General features: G+C 39.4%; 1 protein-coding gene across 2 annotated transcripts in view; it reads right to left on the reverse strand.

Moving 5' to 3' along the window:
- Window positions 1-446: 446 nt before the first annotated feature.
- The window catches only part of EPB41L3 (erythrocyte membrane protein band 4.1-like 3), a 184018-nt gene continuing 159701 nt past the window's right edge, over window positions 447-24763 (reverse strand). The window contains exons 13-23 of one of the 2 annotated variants that reach the window (XM_011957807.1): window positions 23221-23781; window positions 18027-18080; window positions 15189-15224; window positions 14261-14452; window positions 5461-5583; window positions 4490-4858; window positions 3614-3745; window positions 3022-3120; window positions 2464-2544; window positions 2074-2190; window positions 447-883 (exon numbers count right to left, since the gene is read on the reverse strand). In XM_011957807.1, coding sequence (XP_011813197.1) covers window positions 2080-2190; window positions 2464-2544; window positions 3022-3120; window positions 3614-3745; window positions 4490-4858; window positions 5461-5583; window positions 14261-14452; window positions 15189-15224; window positions 18027-18080; window positions 23221-23781 — 1758 coding nt within the window. In that variant the 3' untranslated portion in view covers window positions 447-883; window positions 2074-2079. The remainder of the gene's footprint in view (window positions 884-2073; window positions 2191-2463; window positions 2545-3021; window positions 3121-3613; window positions 3746-4489; window positions 4859-5460; window positions 5584-14260; window positions 14453-15188; window positions 15225-18026; window positions 18081-23220; window positions 23782-24763) is intronic. The other variant, XM_011957808.1, reaches the window with a different exon arrangement.

Genomic DNA, 24763 nt, shown 5'->3' on the forward strand with positions numbered 1-24763 from the left:
ATTAAAAAATACATGGAAAAAGAAACTAAGAAAACAAAGCCACAGGAAGCCCAGCAGGTTCTCCTGAAGTGAAATTTCATAATATTGTAAACTAACAAAAATACAGGTTTTTCTTCCCAAAATAATGACAATTTACATATTTAGGACTTGTTAGGGAACTCTGAAAAGCTCTCCGGATTGAACACAGACCAAAGCAAACAACAAGGAAGAAATCGCATTAATATGCTAAAATCAGTACTACCTTATAACAAATTAAATGAGATACACAAAGCAAGATTGGAAGCGTTAAATATTTCCAGAGGGTCAGAGAGTCATTAATGTTTATGGGTGAGAGTAATAAAACCAGATGAAACAAGTACAAGTTGTTTACTGAATAAACTTGGTTATTGGCACATCTAACCTGGGGAAAATCTGACACACCGGACGGACCTAGACAGCTTCTAGCATTTGAGGGTAATCTTCGCTAATTGTAAACAAAAGGTTTGTTACCTAAGAAATTGCCATTTTGTTTAGTCTTTAATAATAATAAACTATGAAAGGCATGAATTGTGTATGTGTTACATGAGATCACGGTTTATATTGTTGGTTATGAACGTGCAGATATAGCTGAAAACTGAGACATTTTGTGAAAATTAAAAATGCTGCTCTTTTGTAATTTTATCGTTGCTTCATGCATTATCAGTTTAGTGATGCTGAATCAGATTGCTGTATTATGGGAAGATCTCTCTGCCAGTGTCTTTAGTAATGGTCAAGGTCAATTCTTCTGGACTGAAATTTTCCATGGACAGATACAAGTCAGTTGGGTTAGAAGAGGGAACTCCATATAGGCTCTGGTTTTCTTAATGGTTTGCATGACTGCATTCATGTGCAAGCTAAGTTATTCCTGCAAAACAGAGATGGGATTAGTTACTCATTTGAAAACAGCTGAAAGATTTTCTCAGATTAAGGGCACAAAAAAAGTATCTTGGAGGCTAGAATGCTCATTTGGACAAGATGCCACGGCATTCTAGCATTAAGTCACTGCCAATTAGATGCTTTCTCTTAAGTAATTACAACAATGCCCACGTGGCTGAAGCTCATGGAAGAAAATTTTTCTTTTTTTTTTTTTGCTCTCTTCCAAAATATATTATTCATTTGAGTAAAATGAGTGGTTTTGGTATTTCTCTTTTAAGAGATGCCACACATCAATTTGTTTCTTAAACCAATGTTAGAGAATTTACTGATACATTAAATCTCTTAAACGTTTTATCACATCACCAAGTTGTGCAAGTCGCTCGACTGCTGCACTCAGCATTCAAAGCCCGCTCAGAAACGCTGACGGCCCCATGAGATCTCGCATGGCAGGTGAGTATGCATGACAAGCCTGTGTACACACAGATGATACAGTCTGCTCATGGCGCTGGCCAAGCAACCACCGGAAAGGCATGTGTTTTCTAAAGGACCACAAGACTGCATTTTTTGCTTCCTCCTGAGACAGTGCAACACTAGGGAGAAAAATCATCCCAAAGAATATAGGAAATGTAAGACATCCAAAGAGAAAGTGAGTGCTCAGCTTTCAAATTAAAAAACAAAACCAAAGACCAAAGCATAAACAGGCTATAATCAAACATAGTTGAAGAGAAAGCTTACGATGGGATAATGTTGCCCTCGGAAGGAGAAAAGGGTATATATTCTTTCCCCAGTAGGCGGAACACACAAATTGAGCCTCTCAGAGCAAAACTGCCTTAGTTCCAATTAGGCCACATGGCAAGTAAAATCAAATTTGACATTACAAATCTGGATAATGAAAGAGTGCAGGCCATGGAATAAAAGGGAACACCAGGAAGACCACACAAGCATAGACTCTGCTCTTCCTTTATCCTCCGACTGGCAGTGCATGCAAAACCTCCACAGGAATGGAAGCTCTAAATGTGAGACAAACCCGTAAACCAATTCTCCATCGTCTTGGTAACCAGCCTGACAAATGCCAGTGAGAGAACAGAGGAAAGGAGGGATCAGGTGAAGGATGAGAGGGAAGTGCCCCATGCCTCATGCCAGCCTAGGCAAGCCTAGAGAATCGGCGTCACCTCTTACCTCTGGTCAATCCTCTCCATCTTCTGGTGTGATCTCTGTCTCTTTATGGACCACTACTTTGGTCACTGACATGTCAGGGTGCTGCTCTTTGGCCTCTTTAATTGCCTGAGCCAGCGCCTATCCCCGGGAAATCACAGAAGGGCAGAAACAAAAAGGAGGTGGAACATGCATGATCAGTGGCGAGGTGGAGACTTACGAGCTAGATCTATATCCACAATTTACAAATGAGGTACAATGATTACAAAAGGAATCATAAATCAGATATTGGAAAGTTAATTCGGAATTTTTTTCAGAATACATGCTGGACTAGAGGAGTAGCATTGAGACTGTAGGGCCAACAGGTTTTTCTCTGTTTCTCTGCCAGGGTATTTACCATCCCACACATACTACCTGGTCATGGTCAATGTCTGCGTCCCCTGTGATGACTATTCGCTTCTCGATTCTTGTCTCTGAAATGCCCCCTTTCACAGTCTGGAGGACACAAAGAGAAGCTTTATGAATTGACTCACTGGGAGGAACCACCATGGTTCAGTGCGGGGAAATGGCAGAAGATGCTGCCAGAGCATTAAGTAACATCATTCATTCTTTGAGAATTGAAATTAGAGTTCTATGGCAGTTATTTAACATTTTTAATTCCAGAGGTGAGGACAGAGTGGAGGTCTTTGGGTCCAGATGGCCTGTGTTTCTGGAACACCTACCACACGCCAAGTGCCGGAGTAAGCATTAAGCTTAGGATATCAGAATGTATATTCCTAAAGGGGAACTCGACCACGAGGACAAGAGCATCAGAAATCTAGGGGTTGTAAAAGCTGCCCTTGCAGCTATCCTGGCATCCTGAGCGTCAAGCCACCTTGTGCTTGTGCAGCCCAACCTGTGAGGAGTTCTGAACAAGCACCTTCCTCCAGCTCACTCTCAAGGAATCCTCTTCTGGGTTCTCACTCCACTTACTTTGGTGATGTGCGTAGTGGTGGTGGTACTGGTGGTTTCAGATGTGATCGTCTGTGCACTCATCAGCACGCCCGGTTCCAGATCTGTACCTGGATCGACCTAAGGCAGCAGAGGAATAGATCCCTCATCCAGGTGCTCACACCTGCTCTTCAGAAGTTGGCTACGTTAGTTAAGGCATTACGACAATTTCACTATCTCCTATTATATAATCATTGTGCTCTTCAGAGTCTGAGAGCTGCTCCCAAGAATAAGAACTAAGGGCAACCAGAGATAACTGTCATCAAAAAAACTAAGGTTTCAGAAATGTGACTGGTGGATGGGTGAGTGAATATTTGTCTTTCTCTGCAGCTAGGGAAACAGGTTTTTGAGTATTTTTCTACACTTCGAGACACATAAAGACTTGGTTAAGTCACCTGCTGCTCCCTGATCACTAATAAAATGACCGCTATTGCATCACTTTTAATAGAGATGGTCTGGTTGCTGGATCCTCTAAGTCTCATAAATTAAATATCATGCAATTCTATGCAAACATACTAGGCCACAGAGGGGTGAAAGGAGGAGCCAGGGCTCCGGTCTTCACAGAACATCTAACCTGTGATGATTCATATGTGATGGTTTTGGTTTCGGTGTGAACTACTGGCACTTCCTTGGTAGAAATTTCTAGCTTCACTCCTCCTGGTGAAACACTGCCAAAACTGATGGTTTCCGTCTTCACCGTTGAGGACTGTGCCAAAGGGAAGTAAGCAGAGTGGCTGTTATAGTTTGCATGAACACACTGTTTTCTTCCTTTTCCTCTCTGGTAGTTATAAGCACAGGTTAGTATGCAATAAATGTTTATGTGGAGAGTAAGCTGGGGAACAAGGCATACAACACGCACATGTCAAACAGTCTCCTAGACTCTTATAGCATTTTTATATGAAATGTTCTAAGTAAAGACAAACATTTTAAAGCCAATAAGAAAAAAAGTTAAGTTCTCTGTTTAATAACTTCTTAGAAAGAAAAAACTAAAAATGAGACATTAACTCCTCCAAATACTTCAGGAATCTCAATAGAAGAGGATAAAGAATACAGGGCTGGCATTTAGGACCTGGGCAAAGCATGGTTTTGGTGCTTCTGGAAAGGTGCACTGATCAGAAATGTATCACATTTTCTAATATCTTGGCCAACTTTGCATTTCCCAACTTTACTGCCAATTATAATAATTTCAGTGAGAGTAGAAACCATTTCCTGGAGATATATTATTAATAATTAAGAGATATGTTTGCATATGACCCCAAAGTTGGAAATCAGCATGGAGACTCCTAATAGGTATGAAAGAAGGAAATGAGAGGAGAAACACACTATACACGGGAGAGGCAGAAAATTAAACTTAGCTCCACCTTTTTTAGATCACTTAGCTGATCTAAATTTCCAGGCATCCTATCTCAGTTTTATTTTAGTGATAAAAGTAACATTAACTACTAGTTACCTCAAAATGAGGTTTTTGTTCCAAAGTTTCTGAAACATGGATGGCTGCACTCTGCTCCTCTTGTCGCTCACGGGAAGCAGCGGCTGTCTCTTCCTGTTCCAGGACAGCTTTAGCGACCTCCTCTCCTCCTTCCTCTTTAGACCCCTCCATCAAGGCAGAGCCTTCTTTCCCTTTAATACCCGTGAATGCGGGCTGTGCTGCAGTATCCCCGCTGTCTCCCACCGAGGAAGAAGCATCCCCACTCGCGTGCACCACATGCCGCTCCTCCACCAACACGGTCTCCTGCACCACCTTCTCAGTGCTAAGTGGCAGGCGGTGCACGGTGGGCTCTGTCTCTATTCCGCTGGACTCCGTCTTGGTTTCCATTTTCTGCATGGGAAGAGATTGTGGCATCAGTGTGACCTTCCATCAACCACAGGTCAGAAAATAACTAAAGCCGCCACTCGCCAGGATGTCTAAAGCCAGCATCAAGTGCTTATAACCAGAAACACTGACAAAAATATCAATTAGCTTTCATTCCTCTCACTGGCATCTCTGATACCTGCCCCTGCCCCTGCCCCTGCTGCATGCACTGGAACCTGTGCGGCGGCTTCAGGATATCCGCAAAACAAACGGAAGGCAGGATAAAGTGCAATTAACAAAACAAAAACCAAAGCATTGCAGCGCATTCACGTTGGTTTTGGCTGCTTTCTTAGACTCAACTGGTGAGACATAATGCTTTTAGAAATTAAATGCCATTAAAAAGTCTCAATATGATCGCCTTTTGAATATCTGAAGTACATTCTTGAGATGCAACTAAAGGCATGTGACAGATATGCCAAGCAGGCACAAAGGACAATAAAGTGAAGACACCTTTGAGATGCTGAAGGCAAAAGCCAGTTGGATGCAACACACACACTCACGCCCAAAAAAGGGTAAGGAAAGGCACGTGGGCACATTCAGAAATACCAAGGACGAAAACAAATGGCCACCTGAACCCAGCTTTGAGAAGTAGAAGTAACCCCTCCTATGAATTCTGTTGGTTTTCGCGCAGACTCTAATAAACTGAAGATTTCAGAGCCATCCATGAGCTTTTCCCCAGAAGACTGCTTAGTCTGAGTGAACAAAGAAAGGCAGAGTCAAGCACAAAAGAGAGACACAAACTCAGGCACATAAACATTCACAGCTTGTTAGACAAAATCGTAGGCAGAGGAGACAGGAAGGAGGAAGAATGAAGGAATCTCAGAGAGTTTGGAAACAGAAAAGAATGGGAAATAAAACAGAAAACTGGGGTGACCAGGTGCTCTTGTTTGGTAAAGCAGAGAGACTTATTAGGATCAGGGTGGCGCCGATTTAAGCAGATAATTTTTTTTTTCCCCTTCATTGCAAGCCACAGCAGCACTATCACATCTTGGGGACAGGGAGCTGGAAATAAAATGGAAAGTGTTTTAATGCTGACTTTGCACTGCAGTATTGATTTAATCATGAAAAAAAATTACAAAGCTGGGTTGGCTGCTGTCAACATAAAGCCAGGCAGCAAGAGAAACGGAAAGGTTTGGGGTGGAAGGGGACTGCCTCAAAAACTGTCATGCTGGAATTGCAAACTGTGGCCCCAATGAGCGACACTGGTTACCACTACTCGGGAGGCGGACGACTCGGTAACGTAACGAGCAGTAGCAATGGTAAAGGCTGGTTCCTGGGAATATCTCCATTCGGACAGGCTCTTCCTTCGGGGACCAAAAAGGCCCACTTTTAAGACCTCACTCTCAGGCACTTGCTCTGTTTTGCTGAAGCGTCTGCCTTCCTGGCCAGGGAGGACAGCCACATCCTTCCCCTGCTGTGGAGCCTTTCTGAGGTCATCTTCTTCAGGACTCTGCTGGCGAGACTCAGCCTCCTTGATGGGCGCCAGAGATTCGGACAATTTCCGCTTTGTCGTCTGCACTTCGGGTCCTCTCTTGGATTTCTCATCAGCGAGGGCTTCCAGGACCTCACACTCTGCCAGGCCGGGAATGATCTTCACGGACTCTGACATTTCTTTCTCCATTTTCTGAAGTGCTTCCACAGTGGAGGGCTGTCCCACTTGCTCACCCTCTTTAGCTTTCCCAGTCATAGTAACAATTCTCCCGGAGACAGTGTCATAGGATTTTCCTAGAGTGTATATTTTCTGTTTGCTGTCTTCTTTCAGTTGCATTTCTCGAGCCAAGTCTTCGAAGCTATGCACTTTAATAGTGCCAGATTTTAACATGTCGGCTGGGAGGTCACCAGTTCTACTGCTCACGGTCACCACCTTGTAAGTCACAATCTTTTTTGAATCACCATCAACTACCTCAGTTGGTATTTTGTCTACAATAACCCAATCCTCTGTGCCCTATATTTGAAATATAAAAGCTAAATTAGAAATTCTGATGGTATCTCATTTCTAAAATAAGAACCCTTTAAGAAAATCAGGGCAACTGCTACATGCAGGTCTGTGATGGAACTGTACAGTGCTCATGTTATTATCTAATAATTATGGCTGCAATCTCTTCTCTGAAATGATAAACTAGAAACTTCAGCTCAGAATACATTCGGTAGGTAGAGTTGCAACTTACTTAAACTGGAACATAGATTGCAGTACATTTTTTGAAGAACAGATTTGCTCTTATGATAAATTTTGGATCATTTTATATTTCAAGATTAAATAACATTATTGATGTTGTTCTATAAGTTACTTAGCTTTATGTGTGTGGGGATAAAAAGTTTTCCTCGTTAAATATAATCTATACTTCATATACTATTGTTCTTACAAAGAACTTCCCGACATTCTACAAATTTATGTAAGTATTTTCCATATTCGTAAATTGTATTTTCTTATATAGGGAATTGAATCCATGATAGCACTTATTATTCAATAAATATCGATTGTGACTGTGTTCAAGGCATTGTAATGAAATACTTCCCACAAAACGGACACTATTAGAGTCTCTTGTAGTGATCTGCACATTGTTCAAGTCTTACTTTTTTTTTTAAGAGATGGGGTCTCCCTATGTTGCCCAGGTCAGCCTCGAACCCTTGGGCTCAAGTGATCCTCCCATCTCAGCCTCCCCAGGAGCTGGGACTATAGGCACATGCCATTGTGCCCACTCTAATCTTATTTACAAGTGAAGTTCATTGTCTCAGGAGTTTCTCTCTCACTTTCTTTAGTGTTAGTTCCAGTAAGGCAAAAGAAATGAAAGCTAAGAAACTTTTGTATTCAGGGAGGCAGAACACAATGTGACCAGATAAGTTAATAGCTTCACAGATTACAGAGGGAAGAGATATCAAACCAGGAGCAGGTGAGTGCCTTGCTTTCTAGATGCTTTCTAGAAACTTCTGTGTTTATTACAGCCTGAAAACTTAAATCTAGAAATATGTGTGCCTTTAAAAAAGTCACTACAGGTTGATCTACATGTTATTGCTAGATTAAATGAAATGAATTGAAAGAATAACCTCTACGGTTGATGGGACAGTTTTCTGGAAAATTATTTGACGAGTAGTAACCACAGAGTCAGCAGAGTCTCCTTCCTGCATTCTCTTTATCACACTTGGCTAGTGGGGAAACCAATAAGAATTCAGAACTTTCACAATCAATCAACATCATCTAAATTAGCACCACTCTACAGGTAAAAACAGGCAAGAAAACAACATTTCAGCAAGATTATTATTCAAAAGTCAGTCAATGACAACATACAGAGAAAAATCAGCTTGGATTAGAAGCCATAAAGAAATGATGCATAACTGCTAACTAAAATATTAAGAAAATTCAATTTTCCCTTCCCCAGAATCTAACTCCAAATTATGTACCTACCTTGGTTTTAAACAAGATAAATTTAAAAGGGAAAATAAAAACTAAAAACATTTTAATGACACTGAAGTCTGAAGACCAATTTCTTCTGGAAAATCCTTTATGTTTGGTTTTTACCTGAGACTCAAGGAATGGAGCGCTTCCTTGCTGCAAAAATATAACTTTTTCAGAAATCTCTGTTTCTTCTTTGGTCTGTTTGAATAAAGGGGGTTGGGTTGGAGAAGAGGAAGTAGACAGTTTCCAAAAAGGCAAGTTAGGAAGGGAGTTCTTTCATTGTATTCTATCTATCTATCATCTCATATATTCTCAAAATATTCATTCATTTTCTTCCTGAAGGAGTAAATTATTGTTTATGCATTTGAAAAATGATCTGAAACTACCTCAAAATTTAGTTTTTTCCAAAGAGTTCAGATTTTCCAAAACTTTGGGGTTAACTTCGGGGTTTATATAACTCAAATGTTCTTCATTTCTACAAACACAGAACATACAAGAACAATATAAAGGCATTTATTCTTGGCATTTAAACCATGTTTATGTTGGTATTAAAAAGTGGGTATTAAAAATAAAGCATTAAGAAATTTGTAAAAAATTTAAGTTAGGAATTAAGCCTGACTTCTATTTCTGACAAGCATCTTACTGTAGTCCCTATTTAGGTGCTGCCTGTTACAGAGTAGCGAAATGTACACAATGTCACTGCATTAGCCGCTAATTTAAATAAACCCAGTTATACTTACATGGATTGATTTATTGTCCCACAAGTAAACACAAAATACTCAATGGCTTTATTTGAACTTTTATAACATGGTTAATAATTTTTTAAAGTCAATTTCAAAATATCTTGCTGGAAAATTAAGTATATCAATTCATACTTTAACATAAAAAATTAAGAAATATTAAGTATTTCATGTTAGGAATTAGGTTTTTGCTTTTGAACTACTTTTTTTTTTTTTTTTCTCTAGTATTAAATAGGCACAATTCAGGTGGCAATACATTAGCGACCATGCCTAAGTTGAACCAAGTGTTCAACTTCACAGAGCAAGGACAGAAAGGATATTTTGGAAGATTAACTTAAAAATAATGATGGAAAGTTCAAAGTTTCTAGATGAATGAAACTTTTAAAATACATCTTATCATTACAAACAATGTAATTTTATGAGAGCTATTTAAAATTTCTTTTTGTCTAAAAATCTACCAGTACTACATTTAATCATTTGTTTGCAAGAGATTGTAGGGGAACGTCGGAATATTCTGCAGGACCTACTGACAGATTTTGATAGTATCATTCTCAAATGACTCTTTCTAATGAGAAACAAATAAGTCATTTTCAGAGGAGGAAAACAAAAATAAAAGGAAAAACAAAAACTCTCTGTCCCGCTGCATTTTGGAGGACGGTATTGGAAAAGATAAAATGTACCATGTGGAATCATTAAATGTGGATTTTGTTTCTTTTCCTTTTTTGTTTTCTTTTTTTTTTTTTTCGCTTTTAATCATAGCCTCTTTTGCAAACAGAAATGAGAAACAGCAAGGAAAGGTCAAAATTATAGGTAGTTTTCAGAATAACCGTGCTAGGTCTCTAATTATAATCACTGAGCTAAATATTATTCCTAAGATAAAAGCTTCACAAAACCCCCAGCAAAACAGTGGTTTTCAGCATATCCTGGTGTCTGAAACCAACTAATTTAAAAAATGCCTATGTCTTATAATTGAAAATATTAACAGTGTCTACATTCCAAACTGTGTATGTTCAATAACATAAACAGGTAACATAGGGAGTAAATTTTAAAATGTAATTCTATATATGGTCAACCTCCCAATATAGTTAGTCTAGTTAATAGAGAAGTGAAGAGGTACTGATAAAGAAAAGGTGATCTAAAAATTCACTTTCATAAGGGGTTAGGATATAGTCAGATATATAGCCCAACCATTTCATTTAGTTACTTAAACATTATAAGTTATTAATCTTAATATCATAATTGGAAAACAAGGCCCTATACTGGCACACAAAATTCATAAAAGTGTCATTTCCTGTTGGGTGATTAAAAGTTTCTACAAATAAATTTTAGAGAATGGGCAAATTTGCAAATACAGAATTTGCAAATCATGGGAACTGACTATAGTAATTGTCTTGCTTAAGGAATTACTGTACAGTGAACACACCTGTAAAACTAGCACTCACAAAAAAGGACAATACTGGTGCAGCATACGTACCAGTAGGTACTGCTTTTTTATTGTGATTTGGAAACTTTTGGTATTCAAGTAACCACTAAGGAATATAACTCTAACATGGACAAGGCTTAGATGCATCCTGAAAGCCTGTCATGGGAAGGGTTTGTGGACAGAGGCTGTACCTGGGCACGCTGCACATACCACATGCCTGCCCTTCCTATGTTTGGTGGGCCCTGTGTGTGAGTTTATTTGCCTATTTTCTAAAAAAAATGAAAATTAGATATTATTTGCTGCTTTGGGGCATCCTTGCTACTTGTCTACTATTAACTCAAATATCTGAAACTTGAAACAATCGGCAATCAAATTTCCATTTTATATAGGAAACAAACACAAAATTCTCAGAACATAATCATCATTATTAGCTTGCTGTATATAATTCTAACTAAAATTTTCTTTGAATTGTTCATAAATTGGTAGCATTTTATAGAAATAATTATTATAACAATTCAACTACTATAGATACAACAAAATAAAGAAAAAAGATGGTCACATTAAAACTCAAAAGATCTTTAGGTTTTTTTCTTCAAAATACCATTTTGTCACTGAGACAAAAACAAACAAAAACAAAAACAAAAACACAACCAACTAAGCTTTGGGACGTCATAAGTTTGGAGTCACCAAATCTAAGTTTCTTTGTGATTCTGACACAAAATAACCACTACTTTATTAGAGATGTCAATTTTAAAAATTAAGTTAAATATTTCCATTTAGAAGTAACTGGATTTCTTTCTAAACTGGTTGATCACTGTTTAATTGAAGTGGGCTTTATTACAAAATAGAGTAATATCAGATTAGTAACTTACCTTAAAAAATATCCCCTCCAAAATAAAAATCTTTTGGTTATATATTTATAAACCAGTATGTTTTCTACGTGCATAACATACAAAGGATTAAAAAAAGGCTAAAATTATCTTTTGTGCTTTTCACACACAAAAACAACAGAAACTATGGTTTTAATACAGAAATTGGCAATAATTTAGAGCAAAAGAACTTTCTGGTTTGTTCTGAAGGCTATCTACAGGGCCCTCGATTGGAGTATAAACTCGGTATCATCGATGACTATGAGGTCCTGGAGAAGAGTAGAAGAGAGGACAGGTCACTCTGCCTGGCCCTGCTGTCATAGGGAGCACAGCACCCTGACACCTAAAGAGATCCCTTTCCCCCTGGGACTTGAAGCTCCTTTGAGATCCTTTACAGGGCTCCTTTGATAAGCAGGGTTACTCAGCCCTGCTTCTAATGAGTTCTTTATATCTAGTCAAGCTCTTTCTGCTATGTCTCCATTCACAGTGTGACAGAGCACTGAGGGACTGCAAAACAACCCTGCAGAAGCTGAAGGCAGTGAGGACACCAGCCTTTGCTCTTCTCCAGTTTAAATAACCAAACAACTTTGCCATTCTGCAGAGGGCATGTTTTTCTTCCTTAATGATGTTGAAAAAATCCTTTCTTGGCCTTCTTCAGTTTTTCTGCACTAACACAGAAAAAGCATTAATATCCAGGGAAAGTTCAATATATTCAAAACACTCCTTAAATTATTAACATCCTTGGGCTTATCAAATGTTAATTCTCTCATGTTTAGGGTTTTACAGATGTAAAAAAATTATCTTACTAGTCTAATGGCCTAGACTTATGAAGTTCCCTTGTTTATTAGCACCACCCTTTAAATTCTCTAAGTTGTTCCCTAAACTTTCATTCAAAGTGGCCATTACTTGGCTTTTAGCTTTGCTTTGTTTTCTTTTGTTTGGGGTGGCTAGTTTGTGTTTTTGTAATTTTATCCAGTATCTGATATCTTTAGAGGCAGGAAATTATTTCCAAAAGATAGTAGAAATAGGGTAAGCCAAACTTAACCAATTATAATAAAATTTATGAGAGCATAACTTAATATTGTAAGGACTATTATTTAAATCAATCTGAATGTGAAATTTGTCTCTTGAAACGCAGCAGTTTGAATGGAACTGAAGTTTAATGGTACAATAATATGTTGGTAATTGTACTTTTCATTTATTCTGCATAGAAGGGTCCCTTTTAAGTAATTCAAATGGATATAGACCTATTTTTTTACTAGCTAGGTTTGGGATTGTCATGAACATAGTGAGAGTGAGTTCTTGATTACTTTTGATAAACAGCTTTAAAAGGTTTAGAACATGATCAACAATAAGTGTAATTGAATTCTTATTTTTACTGCAAGGACTTAAGCACCGCATATAGAACACTGTTTAAAGAATTTTTCTCTCACCAAAGCCTAAGTTTTAATGTTCTACTCTGTGTCAGTTTCCTGAACAAATATTTCCCGATAAAGTGGTCTTACAGAAAAGGAGGTTAACCAATACAATGCTAAAAAAGATGCAGTTTTCAAAAACTACTTTTTTTGAAACAGAGATAAAGCAACATGGTGTCTAACAGTAGACAGTCAAATTAGCACTACAGTGATTTCTGGTTCCCACACAATGGGAGCCCTGAAGTAATACCAGCTGAATCCTCAGTCTTTGGTTGTACATTTAAAAAGAGCTTCCTTGGGAGGCTGAGGTGGCAGATCATTTGAGGTCAGGAGTTTGAGATCAGCCTGACCAACATGTTGAAATCCCACCTCTATTAAAAATACAAAAACATTAGCCAGGCCTGGTGGTGCATGCCTGCAGTCCCAGCTACCCCGGAGGCTGAGGCAGGGGAACCACTCAAAACCAGGGGGCAGAGGTCACGCCACTGCACTTCAGCATGGGCGACAGAGTGAAACTCCATCTCAAGAATAAACAAACAAACAAACAAACAAAAACTCTGTCTCAAAAAAAAATCTCTTTAAATGCACAGCCAAAGTGTGTGAAATAACCTTACTTAAAAAAAAAATTCTGGCCACTACTTTCCCCACAAAACACCTACTAGAAACTGATTATAAATTTGGCCAGGTGCGATGGCTCAGGCCTGTAATCCCAGCACTTTGGGAGGCCAAGGTGTGTGGATCACTTAAGGCCTGGAGTTTGGTACCAGCCCGGCCAACATGGCGAAACCCCGTCTCTATTAAAAATACAAAAATTAGCCGGGTGTGGTGAAGGGCAGCTGTAGTCCCAGCTACTTGGGAGGCCAAGGCAGGAGAATCACGTGAACCTGGGAGGTGGAGGCTACAGTGAGACAAGATCGCCCCACTGCACTCCAGCCTGGGTGACAGAGCAAGACACCATCTTGAAAACAAAAAACAAAAAACTTAATATAAATCAATTAAAATAATCAATTATAAATAAAAATCAAACAAAACTCTTATTATATCAATAAAAGCCTGGTGTAATATCTCAGAGTAAAATTGTCCTGAAATGCTGTCAACTTCAGGTTACCATTTAGTCAAACAATCTCAATGGGCCTCATCTTAGAACTGATGAGAATAAGTATTCAGAGTGTTTGTCAATGCACAAGTAGAAAGCATATGCGGAAAAAGTGTCAATCATGAAGAGAATACCCTGATTTCTCTCAGTTATAAAATCTAGGTTTATGGTCAGAATCAGCTGATTTTTCCCGATAGTCTCTCTGCGGCTTCCTGCCCTAAGAACCATCTGATGCTATTACTCACTCCTCAGCCACTTTAATCATTTTACTTTGCAGTTTTCTTTTGGAGCACTGAGCATCTCAGCTCAGGTTAAACATAGGTAGGAAAAGAGATTTTCTACCCAGAAGCTTGTCAAATGCAATTCCACACCCTGTAGAGAAGGAAGGCAGGTAAACAGAATGTGAATCTGACCACAAGCCTGACTACTGACCTCTTCAGGGACAAGCGGTTCGATCATGGGGGCATCCTCCTGCCTGGCGGCCAGTCGCACGGGGGAGGTGGAAAGCCTCTTCTCCCATTCATTCGTTATGGCAGTGTCTGTTGAGGTTTCTAAGAAGGTTCTTTTTAGCTCGCTAATGTTGGTTTGATGTTTCATCAGGTCATCTTGAGTTTTTTCTAGCTCCTATATTCAGAACACAAAGCATCCAACAGTCAACGTTTCACATGTGTGTTCCTTTCAGCTCTTTTCTTTGCTTTTAAAGTAATGTCAATCTTATTAGTAGTCAAAATAAAACAAAATTTTGTTCAAGGCTCATGGCACTACCACAAACACTCTGGTGAAAATGTGATTTTCCCATGGAAAGGAAACAGAAAAAAAAAATCTAGTTCACACAAACATGAATACCAAAAGAATTTTAGAAGATAAACTATAAAGAGTACCATTCACATGTATCCTGAGAGAATTAAAATAAATATACACACAGGAAAAGGGATCTATATCTAGGAGAGAATAAGGAATCAGAAGCTGAGAAGTCATCCCCACTTATTAACAGATGAGCACACAGTTCATGCATCACAGTACAAGCCCAGAGGTATTACACTAAAAGAAAAACAACACACACAAACATGCACTGGTATATACCAATACCAACCTCTAACATAAGATTACTATGTTTGACATACACATTTTCACCCTTTATTCGTTTAATCAGACTATTCTGAAAAAAGTGGAGAAGAAAGGGAAAAGTAAGGGACACAGTCGTCAAGGGAACAAATGCCAACCTACACGCTGCACCAACAACATGGTAACCAGCTACAGAGCATGCTGAAAGATCTGAACACTATAGACAAACAATGACTTATCACACACTGTTTTTTTTTTTTTAATTGTTGTTGTTGTTTTGTTTTTAATGTTCTACCTGTGCCTTGAGCTCTGCATCTTCCTCCTGGTCCGACTGCCAGCATCAAGAAAGAGTGGGAAATAAAGTCTTACATGCAATTTACTCTAAGATTGAAGAACTACGGTCTAGATAGACTTGCTAAATGTGGGCACTCGTATGCTCTTGCATATGGATGCCACTTCTTTCTTATACACAAACCACAACATTCTCACACACAATTAGGAAGCTTAATAAGAATATAGGAACATAGGAGTGAAAGAGTTCTTGCCTGGTGGGTCTTTGGCATTTTGACCAGCAGACACACGTGGTTGAGAGGGTGACAGCAAGGGTGTGGCAGGTTTTTCTTGAAGAACATTAGAAATAGTTCAGGAAGCGAGGGGAGCCAGGTTAAAATTAAAATTTGTAAGAATAGCTATGATGACACAATAATGAGAGCTCAAGTGTAGTGTATGAATCCTGCCCTATGAGGTTAGTGATTATGATTCCCATTTGGTAGACCAGAGAACCCATGCTCAAAGAATATGAAGAATTTTGCATGGATGTTCCCACAATGTAAAGTTTCTTGAGACCTTGATTTTCCTTTTTTTTGGTTTTTTGTTTTTTGACGGAGTCTCGCTTTGTTGCCCAGGCTGGAGTGCCATGGCGTGATCTCGGCTCACTGCAACCCCCACCTCCTGGGTTGAAGCAATTCTCCTGCCTCAGCCTCCCGGTAGCTGGGATTACAGGCGCGCGCCACCACGTCTGGCTAATTTTTTGTATGTTTAGTAGAGACGGGGTTTCACCATGTTCACCAGGCTAGTCTGGAACTCCTAACCTCAAGTGATCCCAAAGTGCTGGGATTACAGGCGTGAGCCACCATGCCTGGCCAATTTTCTTGAATGTATATAGTTAAGAACAAACTTGGGAGGGGAGAAGACAAACACGGGGCAAGTAAGAAAGTTTTTTTTAGAAAAAGAGAAATCAACTACTATCAACAACAGCATGATTTCTTTTACAGGTTTTAGACGGGACAATTTTTGAGATTTGAAAAAATATAGTTATCCCAAAGCCACCTCATTCTCCTGGTTTTTCCAATTTCAAGGAGCGGTCTAATCTCTGGACTGCTATCTGAGTATCAGTAATTAGTAAGCAGGCCAAGCCACATCTGCATGCAGCGGCAAAGCTGTGTCTCTCACTATGGCTCTTGGACTCAGGACTGGATATTATGCCCTTGTAATAGGAGAGGAGACCCAGAATGAAATTCGAGGTGAGAAAAGGATCACACCAAGTCAGGGGCCTTAAGAAAATCATTTAGTCTACCTAGGTCTCCCTCTTCTTATTTGCCAATGGGGACAAGACTGCTGACTCTTCATATTCTACACTGACCACTGTTGTGTTGGCCACCTATAGAAGGGGAAGAGCTTCATCAGCATCGCGGGGCAAACAGGAAATTGAAACACAGTGCTAATGTGCTGGAGACACGCCCATTCTTCAGTGCATGGGGGTTCACAGCTCTTCATTTTAGTTTCAAACTTCATAATCTACCTATGTTACAGGTATTCCCTTGCATGCTTTAAATGTTATGTAACAAATTTAAAAACTACTGTAGAACTTTAAGGTATTATTATTAACATATTTTTCCTTTTAGCGCACTTTAAGATTCCCATGAAATTTACTGGATGTACTACCCTGTGGCTACACGTAACTAACTCTTACAAAATCAAAGTGTAGCTTTGTGATAATTGGCAAAGAAAATTACTAACTTGCAATAGATTTATATACGATTGCTTAGAAGAATCTGCATAATAGTTTCAACAATATCATCTTTAACGTTAAATTATGATTTTCAAGTTTTGGATTGAACTCTGGCATTTTTAAAGAAAGAAACCTAATAAAATGCCATCATGAAATATTTTTTCTGAAGATAGTTTCAATTAAGTGATATACAGATACCACTTACAACATTTTTAGTTTTTTTCTAAATACTCAACTAGAAAACATTATTATAATAGGATGATGCAAAAAATAACATAAAACCAACCTAAAATAAACAGTATTACAAAGTAAAAACTAAATTCTGCTAGTAAAAAGTAGCCAAATTAACATCGATAAACGTCTTCACTTCCATTAGTACCCAGACATTATTTTTAAAGATATTTTAACTACTTAATGGTAGAGAAGATTTGAAAAACAATATAAGCCACACACACACAGACACACACACATTTAATGTACCCTAAAGAAAAAAGGAGAAATAACAGTGTATCTTCTATCACTGTTTAATGTGATTACGTTTTTCAAAAATAAAGTACTAACAGTAATTTGAAAATTCATTTCTTATGAGTGACCGAGGCTATGGTCAAAGGCTACAAAAATGAGTAAGGTAAGTCTTATTTTATCAAGAATTATTTCACCATTGGGGAATTAAAAATATATCTGCATCAAGCCAAAATACTAGTTAATTGTGACCTTCTTCCCATTCATTCTATCATACATCTATAGCCCCTCATTTGAGATAGAACTTTTTCTTAAAAAAAAAAAATGTATCATCAGTCTAGGCAAGTAGTTCTCAAAATACAACCTAAGATATGCAGAGTCAATATCGCCTGCGAACTTGTTAGAAATATAAATTCTCAAGTCCACCCCCCAGCCCTTCTGAATGAGAAACATGAGGCTGGAATCCTCCAGGTAATTGTGATGTAGGCCAGAGTTTAAGAACCACTGGTCTAGATGACAAAATACATATTTAACTCCTACTGTTAAAGTTAGAACTGATTTCCATTACAACAGCTCATATGTGGAGTTCTTAAACGCAGAGCCACCCCACAAGGCGATTTCGGTACGCCACTACCAGCCACTCTCAGCCACGATACCAACCTCAGTGGCGGTGGTCTCCCCGTCGGCTGCAGTGTCCGTGCGCTCACTGTCGGTCTGTTGACCACAGAAGTGATCAGGTTCCAGGAGGAAGGCAGGGACAGAAAGTAAACCATCTGGTCAAACATGGTCTGGCACAGGTCGGACGGATCATTTTCTTTCTCTGTGATTTCTCTGTGTCATACTACCTTCCCACAAGAACACAAGTTCAAGCAAAGCAACAGAAGGGCCAGAGCTAGGTGTCATCAACAGAGCCAACTCATAGGAAGACCTGAGGCGCACTCAGCTGCAGGAGCTGGGGAGCCACACTGACCTGTCCGGTTCTATGTCTCAGGGAAACCAATGTGTCATCCCCACACCCCTCCTCCAACTTTTAACTAAAAACCTCAAGCAAGATCTCCTTAAAATGTTTAATGCAAATAAAATTGATATTTATATATATTTTATTCTAGTAATATTTCATATCTGAAAGGTAAATGAAAATGTCAATTTACAGAAAAAGTTACTGTAACAGTCACTGGACTTTCAGCCCCTCATTTATACCATTATGATAATTTATATCCATTTAAGGCCATCAGCCTGTCCGCATTACCTGTCGATTATAAAAGGCACAATGCCAGTGACTCACAGGTATATATTTTTTATGGGAAAAAAAATAACTCAATTTTCAAGTAGCGTTGCTAACTCAATATTTTTTAAGACTGCGTGTTATTTTGCCCCACCCTCCAATATAAAGAAGTATATTGAAGTAGGTATTTAAACATCTTGCTCCAAAAATATCATTCAAATGAAGCAAATAATAATAAGAATTGTTGAAACAATAGACAGAGAGAGAAAGAGAGAAACATCTACTTGGAAACAAATAAAACAAAGCACAGCATTTGACAGAGCCTAGGTTTTGAGGAGAATGAGAACAGTAATTTCAGGACTGGTTTTTAATCTGTTTCACAGAGGTTTATGACTTACAAGCTGTAAGTCTCTTGAGTAGAGTAGAGCCATGGACATCTAAATGTCCTAATATTAACTGACTTTCCCTCCACAGATATCAACTAATCATTAATAAAGTTTCCTTCATCAAATATTTGTGATTAATATTTTGAAAACAAAAATCAAAATGGGAGGGGAGTCTATGATGCTGAATCTGGTTCTTAAAATAACCTCCCACTACAAAGAACAAGAAATGTCAAGAAGGGACAACTGGGGCAGTGTTGTTTCCACTGATAAAACTAAACTCTGGCCAGGCTGATTTCTTGGCACTAGCTGCATGTTTCATGTTGCATACCCCTAAAAGAAAGGGAGGCTGAACACATGCTCAGCATACGTACCTCGGAACACCATTCTGGCACCTTTGCTACCAAGTCTAAGTGGAAAATAATTTTCCGGAGGTTAGTAAGGAAAGCATGTTGACACATTTTCGTGACCTGACCAGCTTGGTTAACAACTGGGGGCAGGAGGTGGCTGTTAAGTTTCTTATAAGGGTGATTGTTGCTATGGGATTAGTATGGCTGTACTGAGTGACAGCCCTGGGAAAGGCCAGTTTGAATTAGTAAGAGACGGTTATTTGTTTAGGTGTACAGAATAACTCAAAGATCTTAGGCTTTCAAGAATAAACAAGAATGACTTGCACTTAGTGTTTTATTCTTTTAGACAAGGTCTCACTCTGTCACCCAAGCTGGAGTGCAGTAGTGCAATCTTGGCTCACTGCAACCTCTGCCTCCTGGGTTCAAGCAATTCTCGTGCCTCAGCCTCCCTAGTAGCTGGGACTATAGGTGCATGCCACTATGCCTGGCTAATTTTTGTACTTGTAGTAGAGGCAGGGTTTCACCATGTTGGCCAGGCTGGTCTCAAACTCCTGACCTCAAGTGATCCGCCTGCCTCGCTGCCTCGGCCTCCCAAAGTGTTGGGATTACAGGGGTAAGCCACTGCACGCCCAGCTGGAATGACTTGCATTTAGTGTTCTAATTAGTTGTGTCAAACACTTATAAAACTCTTGAAAGTGTTTCTCCTCCAGTCTAGCTTATTTCCCTTATGGTTTTAAAATTTACTTCAGTGACTTGCAAGCATTTTAGCATCAGGGGGCAGTGGTCGTTAAGAAGGAAAGGTTTAATGTCAGGTGAACATGAGCTCAAATCCCTTCTGTTCAAACCTGTGGCACATTGGGTACTTTTTATATTTTAGTCCCAGTTTCCTTCCTATAAAATGGGGAAAATAACAGCTCTAACTGTATTGGATAATGGATACTAAACACTTTATATAATGCCTGACACACTCAGAGCTAAAAAAAATGCCTATAATAATTATATTATATAGTTATTCCTATTTTTCTTAGCCATATACAAATAGCATAGTCCATATATAAAATTTTTTGAATTCCTACTTAGCATCTAGTTAGTCCGTAGTATAGTGCCTGATCAATAGTAAATAAATGAATAAGGCTGAATAAAGCAGTTTTTATATCAACTGGTATTTCTATAATGTACGATGCCTACATAAAACTGCAAATGTATAGCATATCATAAACTATCACATTATACTATGTTTATGTAATTTAAAATGTTATAAATCAGTTAATCAATTTTTCTTCCTCTTGATTTGAACTCATCTCTATTTTTCTTTGTATTATCAAAAAATTACTCAGAAATACACACGTAATAGCATTTTATGGTTTGGGGAAGTAGGTTCATCTCATGTTTCTTGATAGGATATTTTGATATCCTGCCCCTTCTTATTTGACCATTCTGAAAGTACAAAAGAAAAATCATGACTGGTCAACAGCTTTATAATGTGAAATGATGAAGCCTTTTTATACTGGATTTCACTCTTGAGAAAGGCTGGAAATAAGCCACTCTAACGTGTTAAAAATGTAAGCAATGATGATACAATATTTAAAAAGAATTAATTGCTAGTGACTTGGCAAAACGAAAGTGACAAGGCTGAATTGTATGTTAAGAAGTCACCCAGTGTAGCTGCCACAGTGCTTGAGGCCTAGAGATGAAATCAGGCCATGTAAGCAAATGGCAATTTAAATAAAACAATCCAGGATGACCTCAATATGAGTTCTCTAGCTCAGCCTGAACTAGAATGCACAGCTCTTAACACTTCAAGGGACAACACTGAACAGATGGCTAGTTACAGAGTCTGATGGCAGGAGAGCCATCATATGGGCTGACTAGGGCTGCGGAGAAGGGTGATGAAGACTCCAGTGGTCAGTGCTAATTCATGGTTTCAGAGGTTTGCGATAACAAGGACAGTTATGACCGGGAAGCTCCAATCACATGTTCACTAGCTTGTAACAAGTAACTGCTGTGATTTGTTTTGCCAATGTAATGCAGACATGCCCAAGTTTAACATTAATTCTCATGCACTGATTACAACAAGATGTATACCCTGGATTAGGCACAAGATCTGTGTGGTTTGCTATACAAAAGTTCAAACATTTATTTTGAATTTAGAAAAGCACAAAACAGCAATCTCTTTTGCCTTATGTTAGCTTGATGACTAACTCCACTGTTAAAGGAAAAAATATATCTCCATGTTAGAAATCAGCTAATAAATAATAAAATTGTCTTTGTAGACAATATTGTGTTCTTAACTGTAATATGTTCTAGTCCAACACTATTTGATAATATTATCAATATGAGAAATAGTGATATTAAAGCCTAGGATTTCAAGTAGTTCTCAAAATATTTTCCATGTGTAAAAAGTTATTTATATGTCAGTTGGAGCCAATCGTTATATATAACACAAGAACCTTGAAAATGTCTCTTATGCAAAGTCTATTAAAAGTGCAGACTTTTACTTAAAACACCTGTGAGACCATTCACATTTTTTTTTTCCTTCCGCTGCAAAGAAATGGTCATAATTCCACTAACTAGAGATACTCGCACATCCTCAACATATAATACATACTCACAGGTGCGGCTCAAATTATGACTTTCTAGCTGAGCACAGAATCAGACTTTCTTTCCTTTTTTAGCATTGCCTTGACTTTGTGACTTTTGAAAAAAATGCTAAGAGTATTTTCCTTTTCTCCTATCACAACAGCTCTTATTCTGTGGGAACAGGAGGGCTGCAGGGAGCCTGGGGAGAGGTGTGGGCAGGGGCGTGCATCAGAGCAACCAGGGCTTCTGGTGGCAGCTTCTATTATTCTTCCCCGCACTCTGTTTGAAGCCTGGAGAAAGAGAAACTGCTGGGCTGTTCACAGGGCTGTGGGGTGGTGGGAAAGGAGAGCAATTAACAGGAAAAACTACTGGCTACCATGCCAGCTGCCGACCGCTCGAGTGGGGGACAGGAGCCTGCCCTGCAGCAGCATGCCTTCAAGGATGGAGGCTGATAGTTCAGGGTCTTTCCCCCACTATGTCCATGTCCAGCTGGCAGCCACAGAGGCCCAGCCTTACCACACTGTGAAAATGGGGGGATTTTGAGGCTCATACTGCAGTTGAAAGAATCGCTGTCATATTATCTGCATTGGCATTGCTAGCACTGGTGAAATTTCAGCCTGTCTTTGCATTGTTTGAAAACTTCAATTTAGTCCTTTTCTGATTGTGTTTGAACACTGCTGCACTGCAGGCCGTTGCTTCTGGGCCTGTTTCTGCCCTTCCAATGGCTGATGTCATGTGGGTGCTTTCAACTGCTCTGACACAACACAATGCGGGATCTGATTGAGACAGCTCTCTGTGAGTAACAGTGACTGTCCGGTAATGATGAGAGGGCGGTGGGGACATTTCAGGATCTTCAGGGAAGAGATACCTTTGCAATTTTAGAAAGCTACCCAATGTGACAATGACACATCCCCTCTGCGGATGCGCTCTTCCACCTCTAAACAACTCATCATCAGTCTTATATGTGATTTACCTTATTAAACAATAACTGATCAGAACTTTTAGCTTCACCCTGATCTTTTACATGGCTAATGGGTTACATAAAATTGACTTCTGGCTGAGTCTTTCATCCCACGTAGAACTCAGTGGGTAGCAGAACGATTCCGGGTTGGGCTCAGACTGCTACATCCACATGGTGTTGTGCCTAACCCTGGGGCCCAGGTTGGACTCCCCAACACACAGAAACCTCAACATATTGGCACAGACAATAAATGAGGCTCTGAAAGTAGGACCACTATGGCAGCAGCCGGCTAACACTGTTTCGGACTCAAGCACGGAACACGAAGGGGAAGCGTGTTCTGTGCCGAGGTACACACCTCTTCCTCTGAACTGTCACTCGGGTCATTGTCTAGGGAGGCGCTCAAGGAGGCCGCCTTGGGCTCCAGGTAGCAGAGGCACAGAGCCAGAGGGAAGGAGAGAGTGAGAGCGTATGGCACTGAGAAGGAGGCAGACAGCAGAAAGAAAAAGATGAAGAGGAAACAGGGCACGAGGGACGGTGAGCGGATCGGGAGGTAATGCTGCAGGCTCTGGGGCAGGAGGTTGGTTTCAGAAAGGTTGGGGAAAGAGAGGTACCCATCGTCATCTAGGAGGGAGGGGAATGACTCGGGGAGCTGCAAGGAGAAGGAGAACAGGGTGGTCCCCTTGCCAGTTTGCTGTCTGTAGCTAAAAGCCACATCTTGATCCCCTAGGTAAGGCCTCCCTGGGCCCTCAGAGTCCAAGGCGGGCTCTCCGGGCACGTGCTCAGCTCTGGACGGCTGGTGACCTGGCAGTTTGCAGTCATTCTCCTTACACCTCCTACGGAGCTCTGTGGGAGATGTGGGGGCACAATGGACAGATGGGGGTGACAAGGGACTTGAGTCAGTGCCAAGCCCAGGTGACTGATGTGAAAGAGACAGAGAGAGACAGAAAGCAGCAAACAGAGGTGCAAAAGGACAAAAAGAAAACTGCAATTAGTTAATTTTCTTATGGGTATCAATATAAAATTGTAAAACAAAAATTTTAGCACTAGGGTTGCTCATGAATGTTAAAAGTATTCAAGCTGCATGCCAATGTTGCCACAAATGGCTACATTTCTCCCATTAGACCATCATATACGGGTGGAATTCTTTAAAAACTCAGAACAGAAGGTATTTGTGGGCAATTCCAAAGTCTACACATCTCACATGATCAAAAACTTTCATTTTAGACCACAACTCTAGAAAGTTTCAGGTTTTGGGGAACAAACACAAGTAAATCTGATAACTTAAAATCAAGACTTTCAATAACCTTCTCCTGATTTCCAGGTAGCAGAGCTGTTACTATAGTTCAGCTAGATTAAAAATAAAGATGAAATCCAACCCAGATTTTGATTAAAAAAGAAATCTCTAACATTAGTCCTTTCCTTGGTTATTCAATTACATCCGAAACAGAGAGTTTATGTTCTAAATCAAGAAGTTTCTGGCCCCACTCCTATCTGGTAAGTAGTTACAATCAGGGATTCGACACTTAGCACTTCTGAATATCTCACTCCTCAAAAAGAACTGAAGTTCCCTTGAAAATTCTATTTTAGCTCCTTTACCTTAGGACATTAGTGGAACTTCAACTCAAGTGATTTCAACAAGCTAACTAGAAACAACAATGTGTTTTCCTGTAACATGCTTTGCCAGTATTTACTTTCTATTATTTATGATGCATAATAACAGAAAGATATAATTTCCCAGGCTTCTGATTTTTTCTTAGCAGATAAAGGGCATGTTTAGATCTTTGGTTTCAGGCCTTAATATAATGATAACAGCAGGGTTTTCCACAAGTGCTCCCCTGGTGAGCGCAAACATTAACGGGGTACGTGCCCTACTTCCCCTCTCTCTGGGTCCTGGAAGT

Source organism: Colobus angolensis, unplaced genomic scaffold (assembly GCF_000951035.1).
Source record: "Colobus angolensis palliatus isolate OR3802 unplaced genomic scaffold, Cang.pa_1.0 Scaffold45, whole genome shotgun sequence".
Taxonomy (NCBI): Eukaryota; Metazoa; Chordata; class Mammalia; order Primates; family Cercopithecidae; genus Colobus; species Colobus angolensis.